The sequence below is a fragment of the Brassica napus genome, chromosome C4 (assembly GCF_020379485.1).
Source record: "Brassica napus cultivar Da-Ae chromosome C4, Da-Ae, whole genome shotgun sequence".
Taxonomy (NCBI): Eukaryota; Viridiplantae; Streptophyta; class Magnoliopsida; order Brassicales; family Brassicaceae; genus Brassica; species Brassica napus.
Window position 1 is genome coordinate 43,467,958 of NC_063447.1, and position 18,164 is coordinate 43,486,121.

The 18,164-nt window shown below is 28.6% G+C and overlaps 1 protein-coding gene across 1 annotated transcript; it reads left to right on the top strand.

The window, feature by feature from the left end:
* The first annotated feature begins 16,271 nt into the window (after nt 1-16,271).
* Nucleotides 16,272-17,881, top strand: LOC106426576 (phenolic glucoside malonyltransferase 1-like). Its single transcript, XM_022701087.2, has one exon. The coding sequence runs from the start codon at nt 16,360-16,362 to the stop codon at nt 17,755-17,757; it is 1,398 nt and encodes a 465-aa protein (XP_022556808.2). The 5' UTR covers nt 16,272-16,359; the 3' UTR covers nt 17,758-17,881.
* The last annotated feature ends 283 nt before the right edge of the window (nt 17,882-18,164 follow it).

The following is an 18,164-nucleotide window of genomic DNA, read 5'->3' on the forward strand; positions in this document are numbered from 1 at the left end:
TAATTTCCCGTTTTTTATGTGTAGCTTCCATGTTGATTATTAGAATGGTTAATTACAATGATAATTTTAATGAATTAAATTAATTATTTAATGTTATTATTAATATATTTTATTTAACTTATTATTTTAATGAATTACACTGATAATTTTTAATATTTTTCCAAATCAACCTTATTATATAAAAGACAACATGTATCATATATATATATATGGGAAATTTTACTTTATACACTTTTCTTGATACCACTATTCATTTATTCCACCAATTAAAGCACATTTTTATAAATACCAAATTCATTAATATGTAAAAACCTAAACTAACCTTACATTTATCTTCAACCATCATCTCCTCTTTTTCCACGCCGAGATCCATCTCGTCTCTTTCCATATCAATCTTCTCTCTCCGTCGAGATCCATCGCCATCTCTCTCTCACGCAGCCGCCGACGATCGATTACAGAGAACCGATCAAAACTTCCAAAATATCGACTCTTGTACGAGATTCACAACTTGTATGTATGTGTAATTTGTTGATTTTGTTCTTTCTGCTGTCAAAAAATCAATGACTGTTGGTTTAGACTTCTCATTCTAATGGTTTAATCTAAGAGAAACAATTTCTATGATGAACATTGGTTTTTAAAAATCTCGGTTTAAGTAATTTTAGGATTTGCTTCCTTCTGTTATCCAAAAGAAAAATAAGGTTGATTTGGACTTGTTATTTGAATGGTTCTGGTTAAGATTAAGATTTTCGGATAGTGAACACTACATTTTTACAGAATTATAATCCCTTATAAATCTGGATTTCAGGATATTATTAAAAGTACAACTCATCGATTTATAAGTCTTTATAAAGAAGTTTTTAAACAAGAGTTGATTTCATGTCAATTATATAAATGCGTTTAAGTAATTTTATGATTTGTTTCCTTCTGTTATCCAAACAACAAATAAGGTTGATTTGGACTTGTCATTTGAATAGTTCGGATAGTGAACACTGCAATTTTACAAAATTATTATAATCTCTTATAAATCTGGATTTTAGGATATTGTTAAAAGTACAACTCGACAATTTATAAGTCTTTATAAAGAAGAACAATTTAGCAATTGAGGGTGGGGTCTATTACTTGCAGTGTTGAGATGTTTATCTTCAAACCATGATTAAAAGTTAACTTCATATTTTTATTTCGTTTTGCAGTTAGATAGCAATGAATTTTGAAATAGGAGAAGACACAAGATGAAGAAGAGCAACAAGTGGAAGCTGATACTGAAGTCGAAAAGACAAAGTTCAAAAATCAATGAAATAAGCTAATTTATAAATCTTTATAAACTGAGACTGTCAGTTTTAAAATTATAAGCCTTTTAAATCTGTTATTGTTTTATAAATTGATAAAGCTAATTGATGTGTATGAACCTTTATAATAGGATCAGATAGAGGAGGAAGAAGGACAACATGTAGAAGGTGATACAGAAGTTGTTGACAGTGGTAAAAGAAGTGAAATTTCAAAAAAAATGATGAAGTAAGCTTATTTATAAAGTTTTATCAATTGATAATCTTTTCAAATATTTATTAAAGCTTATGTAACTTTTCTTATCGAAATTAAAGGATAAAGAAGTAAATGAAGATGCATCCAAAGAGCCCGGGAAAGTTAAAGTGAAGAAACAAGGAAAAAGAAAGAAGGTATGAAATATTTAAAATCCGTTTATAATGGTTTCTAAAGTTACTTCCAAGTATCAGTTTGTTGTTTATAGACCCTTAAAAATCTATTATTGTTTTTTTTTTGTAAATAGGGTCGGATGGAAGAGGTTGAAGAAGTAAATGAAGATACATCGAACGTGTGCGGGAAAATTATAAACAAGAAAATGCAAATTAAAAAAGAACATACGAGGAAGAGGAAAAAATGTAAAAGAAATTTAAGATCTATTTACAATGGTTTATAGCATTCTCTTTCACATTTCATTGAGTATGTCCAAAGGAAAACATGCTTGTTTACAAGTTCATAATGAATGTGTTTTGGGTTTTGTTTGAATGAAGGAAAATGTTAACGAGATAGGATGTGTATAAAAATATTAGTTTTTAAATTTATAAACTTTTGTGAATCTGTTATTGCTTTTTGTTAAATACGGGAACACATATGAGGAAGAAGAACAACCTGTAGAAGATGATACATAAGTTTATGAGGGCGGTAAAGGAGATGAAACTTCAAAAACAAATGATGTAAGCTAATTTATAAGTATTTATAAATTGATAAAAAAAAATGTTTAATATAGTTTGTTAATTCTTTTTACCGTGTAATAAAAATGAAGGATGTAGATGCATCAGAAGAGTCTAAGCAAGTTAGAAAGAACAAACGAGGAAGAGGAAATAAGGTAAGAAATAACTAAAATATGTTTTTTTTTTTCTCTGTGGCACAATGGCCTAGTAGTTCCTCTTAATAGAGGCAGTTGCAGGGTTCGAACCCCGCTAGGTGAGATAGCAGCAGAGGTGGTGCGACCACTGACCCACTTGCTCCTCTCAATAACTAAAATATGTTTATAATGGCTTATAAAATGGTTTTTGGTGATCTGACTTCTATGCTCTTTTTCATAGCTCGAGGATGGCTCCACGGTTTGATGATTTTGTTTCGTCTCTTTTTCTATCTTAGTTCTCTCATCTTGTTGCACCTTTCATTGCTGCTCGCTTCTCTGGTGGCTCTTTTTTCGCCATATTTGCTACTCCAGGTTTGGATAGTGTTTTCTTCTGTGCATGCTTTGTGTGCTTGGAAGGTTATTTCTAGTCTAAAGTTTGAGCTCTTTTTTTTCGGTGGTAGGCTTCCATTCTCCCTCCCTTTGGTTGTTTCTTTTCTTCTCTTGCTTTCCTTGGTGTAGGTGTGCGGAGTTAGTCTTTGGAGCTTTGGTCTTTTCTACTTAGAGCTTGTGGTTCTTCGCTGGCATGAACGTCTTGTATGTGCTTGTTTAGTTTGTGAGGTGCTTCTTACCTTTTAGCTGGTGGTTGTGATTCCGGTGCTTGAGGTATGTGTCTTCTTGTTTCGTGGTGACTCTGGTCACCTGATGATTATTCTTTCTCTGATCTTTTTGGGTTTTTTGGGTTTTTTGGGTTGGTGCTTGATCACGCTCCTTTGATCTCGGAGGAATGCTTTGTCTTATATTTTACTCCCTCGTTCCAAAATAGATGATGTTTTAGAAAGGTTATGTTGTTTCAAAATAGACGATGTTTTGATATTTTATATTAATTTAAATTTTATTGAATACTGTGTAACCAGTGATGTTTTATATTTATTTTTAAGGATTGGATAAATTAATTTTGGTTTATATTTTTAATGTTTTTTTTAGAAAAAAATGTATACCTTAATTATTGTGCATACACTCAAAACATTAAATATTTTGGTACAGAAGGAATATCCTTTTATCTTTTCTAACATCTACTTGTTCTATCCATGATATTATTGGTAAGATGAGGTAAGTTAGTTTTCTTTGTTGATCTTTTTCCGGCTCCAAAATTTTATTGAGTTAGTGTTACTATAGTATTTGGTTTTTTTTTTTTTGTTGTGGAAGTTGTAGGTTTAGATTATGCGTTGTATTCTAGTTTTTTCTTATTAGTTTGGTTATTTGTGAAAGTTGTAGGGCAGTTCTGAGCGAAGTGACATATCTTATCACATTGGTAACACTCAACCTTTGATGCGTCTCTCTCTTGCCGATGATATCCGTTTTGTTGATATCGAAATCTACAACGACCTCTTCCTCGATATCCATACCGACCGCCTCTTCCCGAATCATACCTCTCCTGTTGTGATTGGGAGTCTGCATACATAAGTTTATCTTAAAAAAATTATCTATTCTATTAAATTAATATCATAAAAATATGATTATACAAACACAAACATATAAATTATACTGAATTTTTATCCTTAAAACCCCTCAACTAAGTTTGTTTTGGGTAAAAACCTTCAAACTAAGTATTTAACGAAAAACTCAAACTAACTTTATTTAATGAATTAAATCTTAACAGATCATAATTACCATTACTACGAGTAAATCTTTATTTTAGTGGTTTCTACATTAAGTAAACATGGTTGAGGGGTTTTACCATTAAAAATCAAAAAACCAAAAAAAATTCAAAATTTTATAATATTATCTAAATATTAGTAACTTAAATTTTCAAAATCAGCATTTTAAAAAAAAAAATTGTAAATATATGAGTTTGATGTGTTTTTAACATCAACATTATATATGTATAAATTAAAAATGTAAAACCCCAGAAAATATAATAAAAACTATCTAAAGATTAATTATTACATTTTTATTAGATAATATATAATTTTTATTATATTATCTCTCTTTTACATTTTTAATCTCTTAATAATTTTATTACAGGTATATCTTTAGATAATGTTTATTATATTTTAAATTTATACATATATAATGTTGATGTTAAAAAACACATCAAACTCATATATTTACACAATAATGTTAAAAATTCTACTTTTAAAAATTTAAGTTACTAATTTTTACATAATATTATAAATTTTTGAATTTTTAAGATTTTTAAAGGTAAAACCCCTCAACTATGATAGCAGATTAAATGAGAATTGTTTAGAAACACGGATAACAGATTAAATATTATTTAATGTATAAACCCCTACATTAAAGATTTACTGGTAGTAATGGTAATTATGACCTGCTAGAATTTAATTCATTAAATAAAGTTAGTTTGAGGTTTTTCCGTTAAAAACTTAGTTTTGGGGTTTTTACCGAAAACTAATTTAGTTGAGGGGTTTTAACGTTAAAAATCTAATTATATTAGGCAAAACTTTTAAAAACAAAAAATATCTAGTGGATTTTTAAAATTCATGTTTAAATAACAATAGATTTGTCATTTTAATAAAAATTACCTAGAATACCCAATTGAATACACTCCCATAGTTCTTTTTGTGAAGGCAATACTGTGTAAAAGCTGTATGCACACATTCTAAACTGAAACTTTTTTTGACAGAATAGAAAATATTATATGTATTAAAACTTTTAGGTAACTATGTTACATGTTATAAGTACTATTGACTTGATAAAATGTGCAGCTAACTGAGTTATTTGAGATCTTTTTCTATTATACTAGAAGGGTGCCCGCGCTTCGCGCTGGATATTGTTTTATTGCTGTTAGATATGAACTTTTGGATGATGTAATTAAGTGGTCAGTCTTATTTGTAAAGATAATTATTTGATGTTTTATTGTGTTATGTAGTATTAGGTAATATGTTAATATATTATGTGTTTGTTTTTCAATAATGTGTTGTTGTGTGTATAATAGTACTTGTGTGGTGAAGTGAGCTTCTAATGTAAATTATATTGAATTTTAATAACTTTGCATTTAGGCATTTGTTAATTTTAAGATTGATGGTTTTGGCGTCAGAATTGTATTTTAATTTGTCACATTTTTGAACATTACTCTTTTAAAATGTTTTTTGCCCACTCTCCATATTTTGACCTTGAGCCGTCTCCATCTATGTAATTCGCTTACCTTTCCGGTGTGCGGTGCTTCTCGCCATCACTGAGAAAATACTCACCTTTGTGTTCTTGTTTTTCCTCACATTCATCTCTTGTGATATTATCTGGTATTTGTTACAGATCATGTTACGAATTCCCAATTGTGCGGTTGTTTTTCACTGTGTTGTAGGTTGTTTTGGTCAATATTGGTCCTCTTCTTTTTTAGATTTTGGCTAATTTTAGGAACTACATCTCGTTGGGTTGGGTCAGAGTTCAGTTGTCTTTGATTTTGTCTTCCTCTCGTTGACTTGCCGTCGATAGTCTCTGCTCGTCTTGGTTTTCAAGATCTGGTTTTTGGTGATCTGACTTCTATGCTCTTTTTCATAGCTCGAGGATGGCTCCACGGTTTGATGATTTTGTTTCGTCTCTTTTTCTATCTTTGTTCTCTCATCTTGTTGCACCTTTCATTGCTGCTCGCTTCTCTGGTGGCTCTTTTTTCGCCATATTTGCTACTCCAGGTTTGGATAGTGTTTTCTTCTGTGCATGCTTTGTGTGCTTGGAAGGTTATTTCTAGTCTAAAGTTTGAGCTCTTTTTTTTCGGTGGTAGGCTTCCATTCTCCCTCCCTCGGGTTGTTTCTTTTCTTCTCTTGCTTTCCTTGGTGTAGGTGTGCGGAGTTAGTCTTTGGAGCTTTGGTCTCTTCTACTTAGAGCTTGTGGTTCTTCGCTGGCATGAACGTCTTGTATGTGCTTGTTTAGTTTGTGAGGTGCTTCTTACCTTTTAGCTGGTGGTTGTGATTCCGGTGCTTGAGGTATGTGTCTTCTTGTTTCGTGGTGACTCTGGTCTCCTGATGATTATTCTTTCTCTGACCTTTTTGGGTTTTTGGGGTTGGTGCTTGATCACGCTCCTTTGAGCTCGGAGGAATGCTTTGTCTTATATTTTACTCCCTCTGTTCCAAAATAGATGATGTTTTAGAAAGGTTATGTTGTTTCAAAATAGATGATGTTTTGATATTTTATATTAATTTAAATTTTATTGAATACTGTGTAACCAGTGATGTTTTATATTTATTTTTAAGGATTGGATAAATTAATTTTGGTTTATATTTTTAATGTTTTTTTTAGAAAAAAATGTATACCTTAATTATTGTGCATACACTCAAAACATTAAATATTTTGGTACAGAAGGAATATCCTTTTATCTTTTCTAACATCTACTTGTTCTATCCATGATATTATTGGTAAGATGAGGTAAGTTAGTTTTCTTTGTTGATCTTTTTCCGGCTCCAAAATTTTATTGAGTTAGTGTTACTATAGTATTTGGTTTTTTTTTTTTTGTTGTGGAAGTTGTAGGTTTAGATTATGCGTTGTATTCTAGTTTTTTCTTATTAGTTTGGTTATTTGTGAAAGTTGTAGGGCAGTTCTGAGCGAAGTGACATATCTTATCACATTGGTAACACTCAACCTTTGATGCGTCTCTCTCTTGCCGATGATATCCGTTTTGTTGATATCGAAATCTACAACGACCTCTTCCTCGATATCCATACCGACCGCCTCTTCCCGAATCATACCTCTCCTGTTGTGATTGGGAGTCTGCATACATAAGTTTATCTTGGCTTTGCTCGTCATGCTTCTCTTCTTCCTCATCATGAATCATCTCCTCATAAAATAATAGAAAATGGTAAAATAACAAAAATAATAAAAAATATTTAAAATTATTTATTTATTTTATTTATTTATTTTTTATTCATCTTGAATTTTAGTGACCAATAAAATAAATTATCAAATTTTATTATAAGAAAAAAGACTTAAAATGTAAAAAAAAAAATATATGAAAGACACATGTCATCAAACCCCTTTGCCACTTGTCATAAAAATAGAAAAAGCTAATTTTATATATAAAGATGGTTAAAATTAAAAGAGTAAATAGTGCATAATTAGAAAGTACTTTGATAAATTGCAATAATCTTTAAGAAAAAAGACTTAAAATGTAAAAAAAAAAAATATATGAAAGACACATGTCATCAAACCCCTTTGCCACTTGTCATAAAAATAGAAAAATCTAATTTTATATATAAAGATAGTTACTCTACGATATTCCTTTTGATCTTTAGTTTATTCAAAGATGAATAAATTTCTATAACAAAAACTAAGGATGTGGTCTTCCAAAGAAAAAAAAAATTATTTTTATGAGTAAGGTTAAATTTTAAATGAAATAATTATTTGTTTGCTTATATAGAGATATGAACATCCATATATTTATTTTAATATCTTAAAAAGATATTTCTGACTAATTTGATATATTTATTTTACTAATGACATATTATATATTTTAATATCATAAGAAAACATATTTCATAGACGTTAAAAATAACTGAATTAACCAACGTGAATTAAGAAAAAACATGTTATACATATACAAGAAATTGATATTAATTTATATATTAAATATATTTCCTTTTGGATGATATATACATGTTGGATATAATATAAAATAGTTAGTTTTTAAAAAAAAAAATTATAGGGTTTAGATATAATTTTATACTAAAGATATTATCTTTTTTACATTATATTCCTTTTGATTTATATAAAAATCGTTTTTATTATTTACATGCTTTAATTAATAAAAATTGATATAGACTATTTGTTTTGAGTTATATAAAAGGAAATTCCTTTTTATATATTTTTATATTAAATTCCTTTTGAGTTATATAAAAGGAAATTTGTTTTTATTAATGAAAAATTTCATGTTTACCACTTTAATTGTACCCCTTTTCATCTTTACCACCACTAAAGAGACATTTTCAAAAATATATTCTTCATTAAGTGGCAAAAGACTCTTATACCCTTGTTCAATAAATATATAATAATCATTATTTAAATAAAAAATAATAATAATAATAATTTTTTATGTTTTCAAATTATACTTTTTCAAATTTGAAATTTTTTTATAAAAAAATTTGTTTTTTGAGTTTTGTTTTTCAAAATTTTTTTTTTTTTTTACTTTTTGTGGAAAATTTCTTTTTGAAAATCGAAAATTATGTTTGAAACTATTTTTAAAAATTTTTTAAAAAAAATTTAAGTATTTATTTATATATTTATTAGAATCTTAAATTTCACATTCCAAAAACCCTACTCCACTTGTCAACTCTAAACTCTAAGTCTAGATTAGTTAACCCTAGGGGTATAAGTATCTTTTACCCTTTATTAAAAGTGAGAGTAAAAGTGATTAGCATAGACATGAAAAGTGATACTATGAATGTGATATTTGTGGCAATTTTCCTTTTATTAAATACATGCACTACAAAAAAAGTCCACATTGATAGCAAATTGTTATAACACATTTTACTGAACTGCTATCATAGATAAGTTTGAAATTTATGTACTATTTAATAGCATTAGATAAACGCTATGGTAAAATTTCACTAAGCTGAAGCGAAAATTGGGTTTTGGAGCCATATTTTCATTAAGAGGGAATTAAAATTCCCACTAGAGCCAACATTTAGAGGGCCTATTGGAAATAGAATTTGTGTGGAGTTTGAAAATTTTAAGAGTTAATAGATTTTTAAAAGTTAAGTAGATTTGATGAATTCTTACCCAATATATTGTATAAATTGTCATTGATTATTATAGATTTTCATATATACTTTTTTTTCCAAACTTATCTTTCTATTATTCTTTTTTTAAAAAAAAAAAATTATTTCATAAAATAGAACTATTTGAAAAAGCCTCGACCAATGAGGGAGAATGGTGAGGATAACTACAATATTAATCTTCACCGTTATCGATCTCAATCCAATGGATATAATTAATCGATTTTTTTTCCTTTTCTTATTCACTTCCTGTCTATCTCTTTCTCTTCCTCTCAGCCTCGTATATTCCTAAATGCAGATTTTGTTTTCTCTTTTTCTCGTCTTATTCTCTTCATTTCCTTCATTGTCCGATATTTTCTGATTTGTGTTGACAGAGTAAGCTAGCAGCGGTGGTGGTGCCTGGAAGCTAGCGGCGGCATGAGATGGTGGAGGTGGAGCGTACCATGGAAGACGACGGCGTAAGATGGCTCGACGAGCCAAAGATTTTCTCAGCTATTCCTCATCCATTCACTTTGTACTTCTGTTTAAACTCACCATTGGAGATTAGGATTGTAAGTCTGTTTGTATTCCTTGATACTTGTACAGGGTATGAGGTCAAAGAGTGAGCTATAGAAAGTGAGTCTAATCTGCGCACTGTGTGCTCAACAAAGAAGCTGTCGAAGGTCGATGGTGAAGGTCCTTTGTTTCCAAGGCTGAGATGTAGAAGGTTATTCACTTTCTCTTGCCATTAAACTGTTCGATAATTGCAATGAAAGATTAGGTTTAGAGATAATTAGGGTGTGGTTAATTAAGTATATATTTTGGTTAAGTAGTTTTTGGTTTACTTAGTTTTTTTTTCTGGTTTAGTTTTGTAAAACTAATTTTATTTGTAAATTGATTTTAATTAATAAATATAATTAAATTTTAATTTTAAATTTGGATTAGTTTTAGTTTTAATCTATATTATTGAAGTACCTTTTGGTATTGTTTGAAAACTTAGATAGTAGATAATGAAAGTTGTTTGAAGGTTGTTTGGAAACAAGGGTAACAAATTAAATATCTTTTTTATTTACATATTTAGTCATTGTATTTCTTTCTCATTTACAGATTCTGCCGTTTGGAAACTTGGATAGCAGATTAAATGAGAATTGTTTAGAAACACGGATAACAAATTAAATATTTCTTTTTATATACACATTTAGCTATTACATTTCTTTCTTATTTACAAATCTACCACTTCACTAAAAATCAAAAATTTAAATTAATTAATTGTAGTTGAATTGTTATTTTTTTTGCTGAAAATAAAAAGAAAAAAACAAATTGTAAAATATAGTACATATTAATCTGCTACAATACAATTTTCAAGAAAACCAAATATCACAAAATTAATAATAATTCATAAAAACCAACCGTTAAAAATTAAATCATTTTTAAATAAATAAACAAAAAAAATCAATAGGTTCATATATGAATATTACAATTACATCAAATTGCATCAAATTATAAAATTATAAATATAATATTACGTACAAATAAAAAATTATTATCAAACATCTATATTATAATATAATATATTCTACTCTAAATATATTTTACAAAACATAAAAATATAAACAGACATTTTATAAAATCAATGGTTTATAAATTTACATTGAACGCAAGTTAAATCTAACATCTGCGCGGAGACGCGGATCAAGATCTAGTTTATATTATAATTCAATTGTGTAAATTAAATAAATATAATTTTATAGTATTTTACGGTGCTATAAATAAAAAATATAATAGCAATATACGATTGCTATTGTATAAGGATCTATCATAGCACAAAATATAAATTGATAATCAATTTGTAACACAAAAATAGTTTTATTGTTAAGTTAATAACATCATCTAAGTATTGCTATTGTATCTACGCATTTCGTAGCGTCAAAAAAATGCTATCGTATAAGGGGTACCTATGATAGCTACCGATGACATAGTATAATAGAAAACGCTATGAAAGCCCTACCATAACATTTTCGTGAGCTAAGAATGTACATATTTCTTGTAGTGGTGCTTTAAATATAAGATTCTATATACATATCATAAAAGATATTGCGTTTTGATAATTAGGTGATTTGTAAACAAATATTAACAAAAAAATTTAAATAAAAGTAATAAATAATACCATTTTATTAATATAATTCTTTTTCTCCATATATCATTCTTTTTATTTCACTAACTCCATTTTATATTTATACATACCACATTCTTCTCCCATGACTTCTAAATTTATATTTACTAATGGATATTCTTGCTTTTACAAATATATAAAATAAGAAGGTAGAAAAATACACAATTGAATGTTCGCCGAATTTAAAAGTCCAAATGAAGAGCGAAGAAACGACCTTTGAATACGTATGCTTATTGTTGACAAAAAAAAAAGAATACGTATGCTTATTTTTAATTTCAACAAAACTACTAAAAAAATATAAGTTTAGTTATTTACAGATATAATGATATGTTCTTAGATTTGGTGTCAGATATCAAATTGCCATATTATAATATCGGCAAATAATGGAAATTTTGTCGTCAGCAAGATAGGAAAAAAGACGTTAATGGAAAATTCCAAAAGTTAAGACATCCAAAGAATCCAAATTTATCATGAACACCACTTTCTCCTGTGACAATTTCAGTTACGCCAATGTCTTACCTGACGTCCGGAACAGCACGGAACTCCAAAATCCAAATACTTCAAACACCCTAACTTGAACTTAAGATACCATTCCATTTTAAGTTACAACCTTCTATAACGTTTTATTAAAATAAAAACCTATTGTTCAAAGTTTTATTTTTAAACAATACTATGTCTTTATATTTTTGATTACACAGACATACATATATATATATATTGTTCCTAGGATAGACTTAAATTTTTTTTATCACAAATATAGACATTAAAAATAAAAATGACCAAAATAGACTTAAATGTTTTATCAAAAGAATTAAATATACAATTATACTCTATGGTTAATTAATTTAGACATTAGGGTTTAGAGTTAAGCGGTGGGTTTTAAGGTTTATGGTTTAGGATTTAAAATTTAGGGTTTAGGGTTTAGAGTTGAGAAGTGGAGTTTTGGGGATATGATTTAAATTTTAAAAATTAAAATTTTCAAAATAAAAAATGTTATTTTGGTCATTTTAATTTTTAGAGTCTATTTTTGTGACAAAAACTTAAAAAAATGTATTTGAAAGAATTCTCCTATATAATATATATATATAATTACATTTTTTAATAATACCTTTATTATAAACCAAAACAGTACATCCGATCAGGATTGTTGCCCTGTTTACTCAAAAATGAATTTCCACTAGAAAGGCTTACAAATATTAGGTAAAAAAAAACTCGATCTGCAGGTTAGCGGTCAAACGGTGCGGGTTGCTTGGGTTACTCCGCAAATCCAGCTTTAACTATTAGAAAGCAAAAGTCAAGTGAAAAACGGTAGTAAAGGCAGCTCCAACCAACCATAACACCATATTTTGTCTTATGTTTTTCATTTCTAATCTTAATACTAAAAGTTACAACAAAAAAGTATTTTATATATTTATTTGTAATCGATTAATTATCACTTAATAGATAACTTAAAAGAATTTTAAAAAAAAAAAAAAATTAGATTATGCTTTAAAACTTATTTTAGCATATTGAGTTTATAACTTTAAATATATATATATATATATATATAATATTTCAATCATATTATATATAAAAAATTTAGCTAAAGATGTTAAATACTTAAATACTTATTTAACTGTATTATGACATGAAAATAAATTTATATTTAATGTTAATTATTGCGGAAAATAAAATTAAAATATAAAATAGTGTGATATATTTATTTTTACAAAACTTTTAAAATTATTAATACCAATTTAATCTATTAAATTAATTCCAAAATCATATTAAAGATAGTTTGAAAATCATATTAAGAAATAAAAATGGTGTATAATTTTGCAAAAGAGAGGCAAAATAATAGAGATTCATCATTCCAAGATTATAATATTCTAAGTCTACATAAGTTTGAATTGTACCAAGTCTAATATTAAGAGATGCCAATTTGTCCATTTTGATATCAAATTTGCCAGACATCCTTTTTTGTATTCAACCATTTCCCAGACATCCTACGTTTGATGTGTATACTTTATGTTATTCTGTCTATTTCACAAAAAATGTCACTTAAACGTATTTCACGTAGATTAATAAAATAATAAAATACACTAATATACTTTATTTATTATACAACTATTCAAATAAAAATAATTTAACTAAACATTTATTAGATATTTAAAAAGATAAAAAAAGATTTAATATTTAAATTTTACATTAGAAATGTAGAATAATACTTTTTGAAACAAAATAAAGTAATTTTTTATCAAACAGGAAAATAGAAAGTAATTCGAAATAAGTATGGAAAGCAACTCGATAAAATCCATAAGAGCATCTCTAACTCAATTCGATGTTTTACTGTAAAATGAGTGGGAAATAGAATAATGAATAAACAAAAATGGTTATTCCATACAAAAAGTGGTTATGATCTATTTTTTATGCAAATTTTTGGTAAAATACAGAGTGGAGTTAAAGATGCTTTGACACACTGTAGTACACCGAAAAGGAGTTGGCTATCGATTAAATCATTTAAATGCATTTGTTTTGCTGTTATTCGAGAAAAAAAGCAAGCAAAACGATGACGAAAATGATTTATGTTAGGCCGATAGCTATAAAACGCAAAAATACAGCACATTATTAGCCAAACATTGCACGATTCTAAGTTATATCATCATGTGAGTGGTCAAGGATTACTTGATGGTTCAATATCCACCTCTAAATTTACTAAAATAATAGTGTTTTTCCACTAGAAGTATGTGTATTCTATAAAAATATAGTTTGTCTTATAAAAACAAAAAAAAGTTCAGAACAATTCAAATATTTTGTTGAAGCTGGCTAATAATAATTACTAATTGTGAAGCCTCAGATTAGGTCAATAATCTTACACATGTTATATGTCTGAAATTTAATCAATAATAAATACTAGGATAAGACTTACGCCTTGCGCATGGTGAATTTATATGAAAATTAGTTATAAATATCGTATAGAAAAATAAAATTTATATTCTTGATTGAATTAATATTTTTTGGCCCTTAAACAATATTTTTAATTTTTTTTTGTTAATTACATAATTTGTTTACTGATGAGCTGATCCTATTTTTAAAAATATCTTAGGTCAAAAATCATTTATCGTATAAGAACCTAATGTTTACGCCGAATAATCTCAGACCTACTATTTGGTTACAATGAAACTATGTCAAGTCGGTTTTATATCATGATTTAACAATTGAAAAGTTAATTATGGTTATAAGAAGTTTACGTTCACGTGCTAATCCTATCTATCTTCAATATTTTTCTCATTTTTGTATTGTTTTTTTCATTTTGGTTACTGCTCGATACAAATATTGATTTTTGAGTTTATTCTCATTTCGTTATTTTTTTTTTGGCCTGAGATTTAGAAAATGGTTAAGATTTAAAATTATTAAAAAAATACATACGTAGGTTAAGATCCGAGCCTTGTGCAGAATAAATATCTTATATTTATTTCTTTTTATGTTTTTTTTGCATATGAAATAATAAAATAATAATTATATATTAAATAACTAAAAAATCAGTTACTATTATGTAATAAATAGGAATGCACATATAAATCAAACGACCTCTCTTGTTTATTCAAAATCATTTTAGGATAAATAAATCAAAACTATCAATTTTATCTATCGTATATGATATATAATTAATATTAAATTATATTAACATAGATATATAATATACTTTTAATATGGGTATTTATTAAATGAAGTTTCTACTTATATGATTTTATGATTATTTGCATATTTGTGTACCAAAATTTTACACCAACGATTTTTTTAATGTGAAATGTTTAGTGGTTTCAATAATTTATAATCATTTAAAAAAAAAATGAAAATTTCAAAATTAAAAAATTAACTTATTAATATATGTTCAGCGCAGATATCAAAATATAAGTACGTATTTTTCATATTGTATAGTTTAATTTAAACGATATGAAATATATATACATATATTAACATAAACACCTATTAAAATAAAATTATTTATTCATATGATTTAATAATCATTGTATCTTATTACAGAAATTTTTTTAAACCTTGATCATAAAAGTTTGTGTGAGATTTTTAACAGTTTTAATAATTTATACTCGTTTTGAAAAATTCAAAATACAACAAATACAAAAAAAATCTAAATTTTTATTATATGATTAGTGTAATTGTGTAATTTATTTTAATAATAAATAATTAAACAAAAATAATAGAAATTAATAAATCTTTATTATTCAAAATCATTAATTATCGTATATATCTTAATCACATTAGGTAATTCTGTAGGTTTTATTTAAAGAAATACTGTATAATAATTTCAATTTTATAAATGAATGGTTCATAATGGACATACTATATAATATAACATTCTCTATCAATTTAATTTTAGACTAGCAAAATTCGAAATTGATTCTCAAGCCGCCGTGTAAGCAAAATTAACATTCAAATTGCGTGACAACTCAGCATGACACTTTTTAATTAGTAGAAACTAAAAGTTATAACTTTTTAAATGTTTCTCTATTAATATATAGTGGATTCTCTTTTAAAAAAAAATGTCATATTGACATTTTTATTACAGAAAAAGTTATTTTAAAATTTCAATGAATTTATAACTATTTTAAACATAATATTAGTTATAATTACAATGATTTTACAAATAACTTTATTTCTCAAATATTGTTTATTAAATATATTTAATTAATAAAAACATATATATATTTCAATCATATTTTTAATGTACGTGAAAAGTATTAAAATGATAATTTTTGCATAACGAACTGTCATATTTTGTTAAATACGGCCAATAATTCTAAAATATGTATACAATTTTATTTTACTTTTCATTTAGTTATGTTTTAAATGGATTTCATCTCCAGATTATTAAATTACGCCACCGTCGTAAAATAGAAAAAAGCTTATACTAAGTTTAAAAATCACTATTCATTGACGAGATTTGAATTCCTTTTTTTTGGTCAAAATGATTTTAGAAATTTCTTATGGCTATCTTTTTCTTATCCTTTATGGTTATTTAATTATTTTTCTCTTGTTTACGCAAAATTGAATTTCTCTACCTTGTACAGAACATATCTTTTATATATAAAGATTATAGTTTTTCATCGCTATTTATCTCTCACCACAGAATTACTTAAGAAATGGTGTCTGCACTTAACGTCATCGACGTGTCACGAGTCACCCCTTCTGACTCACCCGAGCCATTCACTCTCTCGCTCACTTTCTTCGATCTTCTCTGGTACAAACTCCACCCTGTCCAACGAGTCATCTTCTACCGACTCGCTGACGCAACTCGACCTTTCTTCGACTCAGTCATCGTGCCCAATCTCAAGTCCTCTCTTTCCTCATCCCTCTCTCACTACCTCCCACTCGCCGGAAAACTCGTCTGGGACTCACTCGACAAAAAGCCTAGCCTTAAATATTCCCAAAACGACGCCGTTTCATTCACTGTGGCTGAGTCGAACGCAGAATTCTCACTCTTAACCGGTAACAAACCGTTCCCCACCACCGAGTTGTACCCACTGGTGCCCGAGTTACAAGTCTCCGACGAGTCAGCCTCAGCCGTATCGTTTCAAGTCACGCTTTTTCCAAACCAAGGGTTTTGCATCGGCGTAACCGCACACCATGCCGTCTTAGATGGGAAAACGACAACCATGTTTCTCAAATTCTGGGCCAACACATGCAAACGCCAACAAGACCAAACGGTGAACGCTTCCGTATCGCAGGATTTAATCCCGATTTACGATCGTACGGTCATAAAAGCTCCGGGCGATATCGAAACGAAGATTATGAATCAGTTGAGTTCCTTCTTCAAAATGGTCTCCGGCGGCAAAGAACCAGAGAACCCGCGGAGCTTAAAGATTCTTCCGTCGCAGGAGCTTAGTCCCGACGTCGTCCGATTCACTCTCGATCTCACTCGTGAGGATATCCAAACGCTTCGAGAGCGACTCAAGAGAGAATCTTCTGCTTCCTCGTCACCTAAAGAGCTTCGATTGTCGACGTTTGTGGTTACGTTCTCGTACGCGTTTACTTGTTTGGTCAGAGCTCGTGGCGGAGATCCGAACAGACCAGTCGGGTACGGGTTCGCGGTGGATTGTCGGAGCCTTCTTGACCCGCCGGTTCCGTCGAATTACTTCGGGAACTGCGTGTCGGCGTCGCTTGGAATGCCGTTAACGGCGGAGACGTTTATGGGTGAAGAAGGGTTCTTGAGTGCTGCGAGGATGGTTAGTGATTCGGTTGATGGATTGGATGAAACGGTGGCGTTGAAGCTTCCGGAGATTATGGGAGCGTTTATGAGTAGTCTTCCACCAGGAGCGCAGCTTTTATCTGTTGCCGGGTCGACCCGGTTTGGAGTGTACGAGTTGGATTTCGGGTGGGGCAAACCGCAGAGAGTTGTGATTGTGTCGATCGATCAAGGTGAAGCGATATCTATGGCGGAGGGTAGAGATGGGAATGGTGGTGTGGAGATTGGCTTCTCGCTCAAGAAACATGAAATGGAGTCTTTGATTGATTTGCTTCATCAGGGTTTAAAAAGTTAAATCACTTTTCCTTTTCTTTTTCTTTTGCCAAGGAGTTGAGTAATAAAATAATCTGAAACTGAGTTTGTGTTTCAGTAATAACAGTTGTGATTAGATTAATCTATTCATCTCTCCTTTCTTCAAAGAAGTCATCTTCTCAAATACGTGAAGGAAAATATAGCAAATTGAACTTTTATCTCGAAGGCGATGGAATGCAAGTGGAATCTTAATCCTAGCAGTAAATCACAGTTTAAGAAAACAGTTGTGTTCCCCTTAAAAGTCGCATGTGTTTGAACGAGTGTTGAATTTTTGTTGTGCTGTGATTTTCAGGGTTTGAGCTTGTACAACTAATATCAGTTGTGATTTGTTGTAATATAAATTTTGGCATATGAATTTAAATCCAATAAAAAAATTTGTTTGGAAGTGCA